General features: G+C 41.8%; 1 protein-coding gene across 1 annotated transcript; it reads right to left on the bottom strand.

Moving 5' to 3' along the window:
- Window positions 1-6,235: 6,235 nt before the first annotated feature.
- Window positions 6,236-7,942, bottom strand: LOC143744335 (lysozyme g-like). The gene is made up of 4 exons (XM_077235758.1): window positions 7,802-7,942; window positions 7,511-7,707; window positions 6,776-6,914; window positions 6,236-6,474 (listed from the first exon to the last, which is right to left on the bottom strand). Exons 1-4 carry the CDS (start codon window positions 7,896-7,898, stop codon window positions 6,341-6,343), a joined length of 567 nt encoding a protein of 188 aa, XP_077091873.1. The 5' UTR covers window positions 7,899-7,942; the 3' UTR covers window positions 6,236-6,340.
- Between the last annotated feature and the right edge of the window lie 82 nt (window positions 7,943-8,024).

Genomic DNA, 8,024 nt, shown 5'->3' with positions numbered 1-8,024 from the left:
GTGTCGCAATGATCGGTGTTAGGCCCTCTGCTATTCTCAATATATATGCTGCCACTTGGTAATATAATAAGAAAACATGGAATCAATTTCCACTGTTATGCTGAAGACACTTAATTATATATTTCATCACGTCCAGATGAAAACAGTAACTTATCTAAATATATAGAGTGTCTTAAAGATATAAAATGCTGGATGACGTGTAATTTCCTGCTATTAAATTCAGATAAAACTGAGGTATTGCTTATTGGTCCATAAAACTACCCACAAAACCTCGTACAATACAACTTTAATTTAGAAGGATGTCCTGTTACTTTATCCACTACAATAAAAGACCTGGGTGTTATACTAGACCACAGCTTGTCTTTCGAAAATCATATTTCATATGTTACAAGAACAGCCTTTTTCCACCTTAGAAACATTGCTAAGCTACTTAACTGTCAGGATTCAGGCACGGAGGTCGAGGTAAGTGAATTTCACAACTTTATTTACAAGTGAAACAAGTGCAAGGTGAGTATTGTGAATTCAGGTGCAGATTCTGTGAAAATCTCTTGGCGTGGGGATAACAGCAGGTCAGCCGGATTACTTCAGAAATGTTGTAACAAAACAGTCTCAGTCCGTTAATCCTTATCTTCTTTCTATCAGATGAGAGTCACTCGGATTCGAAGAGGAATAGGATACTCAGGAGAACGCTGGATCACAGACATCAGAGAACAGATCTGGAGACAGCAGAATAAAGGCACAAAGGTTAGTGTTTCTTTCCAAGAGGGCATACGTGACATTAAGACAACTCAGGAGACGTTAAGGTTCAGGATACAACGGGATAAGGTCAGCTCCTGTTGGAGGCTTGACATAGACTTGAGCTATCGTGAGTGTTTTGAGTGTTGGTAAATGAGGTTGTTAAAAGTGAGCAGGTGTGGGTGATTAGTACTCTGGAGAGAGCGATCTCTGTGTGGTGAATGGAACCAAGCTTGATTGGTCCCTGACACTACCCCCCCCCCCCCCAGTCGACGTCGTGGGGGTCTACCTCGAGGTCGTGGTGCAGGTTTCTCAGAATGTTGATCATGAAATTCAGTGAGTAAATTGGGATCAAGGATGTCATTACGATGTACCCAACACCTTTCTTCTGGTCCGTAACTCTCCCAATCCACCAAATATTCAAGTCGACCCCTTTGACGTCGGGAGTCCAAAATCTCCTTTACAGAGTAGATGGGATCGGCTTCAATGGGTGGTATTAAAGGGTTGTCGTCTGGGATAGGGTCTGCAGAGGGGACAGATGCGGGTGAATGATGAGGTTTTAGGAGAGAGACGTGCAATGTGGGATGGATGCGGTACTGAGCAGGAAGACAGAGTTTGTAGGTGACTGGACTGACTTGTTTTTCAATGGGGAATGGACCAATGTACTTTGGAATCAGTTTGCGACAAGGTTGTCTTAAACTGGTGTCTCGAGTGGAAAGCCAAACTAGTTGTCCTGGTTGGTATTTAGGAGTGTCGCGGCGGTGAGTATCTGCAAAGCGTTTTTGTTGATTCAGAGCTTGCTGGAGATGATGGTGTGCTTGGTTCCATACTCTTTCGCTGTCTTGGAACAATGAGTTGACCGCGGGTACTTCTGATGGCTCACCAGACCAGGGGAACAATGGGGGTTGGTAACCAAGTACACATTGAAATGGTGTTAGGTTCGTGGATGTCTGCCGGAAGGAGTTTTGGGCATACTCTGCCCACACTAGATAGCGGCTCCAGCTGTTCTGATTTGAATGACAAAAGGTACGAAGGAACCGACTGACATCTTGAATCTTTCGTTCAGCTTGACCGTTTGATTGTGGGTGATAGCCCGAGGTTAAACTCGAAGAATGCCCGCCACACCTTGGAAATGAACTGGGGTCCTCTGTCAGACACAATATCCTCTGGTATGCCAAAGTTACGAAAGACATGTTCCATCAATAGTTCTGCGGTGACAAAGGCAGTAGGCATGTATTTCCAGAGGGATTAGTTTACAGGCCTTAGAAAAGCGATCAATGGCCACAAGGATACCAGTATGTCCATCAGAGGGTGGTAGGTCTGTTACGAAATCGACTCCAATATGGGACCAAGGTTGATGAGGAATGGGTAGAGGCATGAGTTTTCTAGCAGGTAAGTGACGTGGATTCTTTGAAAAGATCAAGATGTTGTCAATATAGATTATCACAAAATGATTCAGATAGTCTCGGAATAATTTCGTCCATGAAACTCTGAAAGACTGATGGGGCGTTTACAAGTCCAAATGGCATCACCAGATACTCATAGTGCCCTGCGGGAGTGATGAACGCTGTCTTCCACTCATCCCCTTCTCGTATTCTAATGAGATTATATGCACTCCTTAGATCAAGTTTAGTGAATATCTTGGCTTCTCTGAGTTGCTCAAGAGCGGATGGGACCAACGGGAGTGGGTAGCTGAATCTTACAGTGCTCCTATTAAGCGCTCTGTAGTCTATACATGGACGTAACCCTCCATCCTTCTTAGGAACGAAGAAAAAACTAGCAGCAGCAGGTGAAGTGGATGGTCGGATATACCCCTGTTGTAGAGCCTCTTCGACGTACTGTTGCATGGCCATTTGTTCGGGGATGGACAAAGCGTAAATCCGGCCCTTGGGAATGGACTCCCCAGGAATCAAGTCAATGGCACAATCCCAGGGTCTGTGTGGAGGTAACTTGGATGCTGCAATGGGATTGAACACATCGGAGTACGAGGAGTAACATGAAGGGACTGACATTGACAGATTTTCAGTGGGACTCTCGATGGACGTTGAACTCACTGGGATTGATTCTGGTAATTCGGCTATGGACGAGCTTGGCAACTCAGTATCAGTCCAAGAACATTTGCAACCCCATGTCAAGATCTTGCCCGATTTCCAATCAAAGGAAGGTTGGTGTCGTATAAGCCATGGTCGACCAAGAATGATATCAGTCTGACTGTTTTCTAGCACAAATGGGTTAAATAGTTTATGGTGTGTGTCTTCAACACATAATATGATGGGTGTTATCTGGGATGTTACGTACCCCTTATTGATGGTTTCACGGATACCCGTTACTTCATGGATTGAGTATGGCTTGGAGGTGTCGGATTTCTGGAGCTGGAGCTTCTTACAGTGGTTTCCGGAAATGAAGTCCCGTGCTGAGTCCGAAGTCCACGATGGCTGTGACGGAAATATGGAAATTCGTAGATTTTAGAATCACAGATATCATTAATGGAACTGAAACTGAGAGGGACGCGAGAACCGAACTCACAAGTAGCCGAGGAGGCCGCGTAGGACAGAAAGTAGGAAATGACCCTAAACTCCACAGTACAGGCATAAATTTAATTCCCGGCGTCGTGCATGCTCAGCCTGAGAGAATCGATGAGTGTCCACTTGCATCTTCTCCACAGTTGATTCTGGGTATAGTTCAGAGGAATTTGGTAGTGGTGCAAAAGTTGATTGTTGAACCACACGATAACAACTCTGAGATCTTTGGTGTACGCGGAGAGCTTGTTGTTTAAATTTCTCTAGTCCCAGGGTATCATCATAGATTGCTAGCTGGAGGCGAAGTGCAGGGTTAAAGACCACGTCGATAGACAGAGAGAAGAGCTTTTTCATTCCAACCGCTTGCAGAGGCTAGAGTACGGAATTCCACTGAATAATCAGAAACAGATCTTTTACCTTGGCGTAACTGTAACAACTTCTCGCTAACAGAGGAGTCTTCTACAGGAAGTCCAAAAACTTCTTTGAAATGACTCACGAAATTCTGTACTGAGGATGTAGCTGCAGATTCCTGCATCCACAACGTTTCAGCCCATCTTAATGCCGATCCAGATAGCTGTTGAATGATGAAAGAAACCTTCGACCTTTCTGTTGGAAATAACTGGATTTGTTGTTCAAGAGCAAGTGAGCATTGCAGCAGAAATCCATTGCAATCCTCCGCCCGACCAGAGAATGGCGCTGGTCGGGAGGCGGGATTGGCGAAGCAAACCAGTGAGGAAGCGGGGTTCGCGGAAGTACTGACTGCAGGTTGCATAGGATTCGCGGCGGCGATTGCAGGTTGCGCAGGGTCCATAGCAGCGCTCTTTCCTTTCTTTTTATAGGTCAAGCCTCCTGTCAGGATTCAGGCACGGAGATCGAGGTAAGTGAATTTCACAACTTTATTTACAAGTGAAACAAGTGCAAGGTGAGTATTGTGAATTCAGGTGCAGATTCTGTGAAAATCTCTTGGCGTGGGGATAACAGCAGGTCAGCCGGATTACTTCAGAAATGTTGAAACAAAACAGTCTCAGTCCGTTAATCCTTATCTTCTTTCTATCAGATGAGAGTCACTCGGATTCGTAGAGGAATAGGATACTCAGGAGAACGCTGGATCACAGACATCAGAGAACAGAATAAAGCAGAATAAAGCCACAAAGGTTAGTGTTTCTTTCCAAGAGGGCATACGTGACATTAAGACAACTCAGGAGACGCTAAGGTTCAGGATACAACGGGATAAGGTCAGTTCCTGTTGGAGGCTTGACATAGACTGGAGCTATCGTGAGTGTTTTGAGTGTTGGTAAATGAGGTTGTTAATAGTTAGCAGGTGTGGGTGATTAGTACTCTGGAGAGAGCGATCTCTGTGTGGTGAATGGAACCGAGCTTGATTGGTCCCTGACAGTAACATGCTATCTGTTTCTGATGCAGAAAAGTTAGTTCATGCATTCATGACCTCGAGACTAGATTTCTGTAATCCTTTATTAGCTGGCTGTCCTGCATCCTCAATAAACAAGCTACAGTTAGTGCAAAATGCAGCTGCTAGAGTTCTTACTAGGTCAAGAAAATATGATCATATAACACCAATTTTATCATCTCTACACTGGTTACCTATTAAGTTCCGTATCAATTACAAAGTATTACTACTGACCTATAAAGCCCTAAATGGTTTAGCTCCTGTGTATTTAATGGACCTTCTATCGCCCTACAATCCATCGCGTTCTTTAAGATCACTAAAATCGAGGCTTCTGGTCATTCCTAGGATATCCACTAAAGGAGGGAGGGCGTTCTCACATTTAGCTCCTAAACTCTGGAATAGCCTTCCTGATATTGTTCGAGGCTCAGACTCGCTGTCCCAGTTTAAAACTAGATTAAAGACACATCTCTTTAGCCAAGCATTCACATAATGCTTACCTTTTATACTACTGTTGAATCAGATTGAATGCATTAATATTATGAACAGCATTTATGCTAATTATCTCCCATCTGCTCTTCTGCTGTTATCTCGGGACGCTAGCGTTCGTCAGCTCCAGTTTGTATCCAGCCTCTCACGGAGACTTCAGATGACCCAACACCTGTGATGAGATGACTAAACGCCTGTGAAGAGACGACTCAATGCCGGCGATATGTTATGCCCTAAATTAATACATGATTAACTAACTGTATTTTTCTATGTACATTTCTGAAATGCACTTTCTGTAAAGCTGCTTTGAAACAATATGTATTGTGTACAATCCAAATGTTCTTGTGTGTGCAACGCATTTTACGGAGGACAGTTTCCTGAACCTAGGAGAGTACAAGGCGGGCTGTGCATGAAGGCTATTTCAAAAAAAAAAAAAAAAAAAGTGCTACTGAATCAGAGCCTGTAAGTATTTTTAATTATTTGTTAAAGTATTTTCTACTGACTGTTCAAATGCAGAGTTTTGTGCAGTGTAGAGTAAAACGTATTGTTTGTCGTTCCACCGATCAAAATTGCAGAAATGGATTTGTGTTTACAAAAAAGTGATCTCCGCTTATAACTTGTGGTGAAAAGATGACAAATATAGATGCACTACGTGCTCTGTCTCACACTGCCCGCTTAAGCAGAGCTGAAGCTGCGACTATGGTAAGGGACGTTACATTTCAGACAAACGATTGAGGTGTTCAACCAATGACAACACACTTGGTCAGCTGGCCAATCAGAGCACACCACACTTTTCGGAAAGAAGGGCTTTGTAGAAATCTTCGTGTTTTAGAAAGACAAGGCATAGAGAACCTACAGTATGTGAAAATTAGTGTATTTTTCATATTTAATTAAACATCATGTAAAAGTGAATGGCCTATACCTTTACAAACAACACCTATTAAAAAGTAGTACGCCGTCACAGTGACGCTGCGGCAATCAGGATTGGAATGGTTGCAAACGTGTTTCCGTTCCCTTCTCAGACTTTTTGTGCTTTACAGAGAAGAAAGGCTGTTCATTAAATTTATGTTACATGAAAGACACATGATCAAATGAATAAATGAGTTTTATTCCCAAAAATACAAAAAAAAACAGAATACAGAACAGTGAACAATGGTTAGAATTAATAAAAAAAGATTATAACTACTGTACTTCAGTAACCCTTGCTTTTGAACCACTGGGCTCGGGCCACAACATCATTGGCGTAATCACCGCCTGTGGTGCCCACGTCCATGCGCTCGTATGTACGGACGTTCTTCACACCAGCGTTGTAGGCTGATATTCCCCCTGGAACAGATATTATAAATTACACATGAAACACTCACTTCAAATCAAACTAAGCGATCACATACTATTTACATTTATACTCTGCAAAGTTAACATTACTTCTAAAACATTTGTGAAATTTTCTAAATGTACATTTTATAGTTAAATTCAACAATCCAATTAATCAATAAATCAACAAAAATCTAATAAACTGGAAAAAACAAGACCTTGTGTACTTATCCACTACTTGTAAGTTAATCAAAGTTTTTATTAGAGTTAATTTATGGATACTCTGAGATACTAGTGTATTCTAACCCTATACCTTTAAAGCATTGTTCTTGAGTCCACTGGGGAAACTTGGCTTTAATTTCTTTAATGAAGCCAATGAGAATCTCAGTTCCTTGTGTGACATGTTCCTCACTGTCCCATGCACCTACTAGCTTGTGGTAGCGTTTGTCAACCTGAAAAAAAAAACACATCGGTAATAAAGAGAATAACAACTAAATATGTTACAGGTTAATAAATTGGGTCAACATGTGGCAAATTAAGGAAGCACTGCAGGGGAACTGTTGCTTTGAAAGGGGAAGTTGGGAAAATCAAGTTTACACAATAATTGAAAAAACAACAACAACCCAACATCTTCTTTTTATGTAACACAAGTCTTTGGATTTGCTCATTAGGTGGAGGCATGGCCTGACAAACTGTGTACATGCGTTGACGTGTTGAATTCATGCGGTTGATATTGTGTTATTTCCCATTCCCTCCCAACTATCCAAACATTTTCTCATTAACTGTCTACAAAAAGACCAAAGAATGCTCATGGTTTTTAGGTTCCTTAATGCAAAACAATATATTAATGCTTTAGATAAAGATTAATGCTTTCTTTAAACTTTGCATGTATTATCTCTGATATGTATTTACATTTTATTTTCAGATTTAGTTTAAACACCCTAAATGTCATCTTATGTGCACTTGCACATAAGTATATCCCATACTAAGATCTCCCTGTCCTGGGGTTATTGTTTTCAAATAGATAAGATCTATTCCTCTAACCAACCTGCATGAGACCAAATCCATTGCCATGGTCGCCCCACCCGTCCTTCAGAGCAGCTCCGGCTCTGGACTCTCTGGATATGATCCCCGCGATCACAGCCGGCTCCATCTGCTTTGCTCTGCCAACTTTAGTGATTATACTCTTGTAATTCTCCATGCGGGCCAGATCAACTTCAGCCAGCTTTTTGGAGGCTTCAACACCTTTGAAAATAATACATCATTGTTAATATAAAATACAATGTGGTGCATTTATATTGGTAAAGTTTGGTTACTGGACACAGTTAGTCAGTCATACCCTTTACGGTTAATTTATCCTGTTTTGCTGTCACCTCTGAAGCACCGGTGGTGTCTATTTTCATGACGTCTCCATAAATGCATGCTACAACAAACATGGCAAGTATTGTCAGAAGGCCTATAAGAAGTCAATAAATAATTGATTTACAAACAGAACATTAATGTAATTAGCATGATAGGCTACTATTAGTATCACATTAAGTAGGTATTATTTGGCATAACAT

The sequence above is a fragment of the Siphateles boraxobius genome, unplaced genomic scaffold (assembly GCF_051911475.1).
Source record: "Siphateles boraxobius isolate OS27281-9 unplaced genomic scaffold, OSU_SipBor_1 2, whole genome shotgun sequence".
In the NCBI taxonomy this organism is placed as follows: Eukaryota; Metazoa; Chordata; class Actinopteri; order Cypriniformes; family Leuciscidae; genus Siphateles; species Siphateles boraxobius.
Note: the sequence above shows the minus strand (reverse complement) of the source record. Positions and strands in the feature narration are given on the sequence as shown.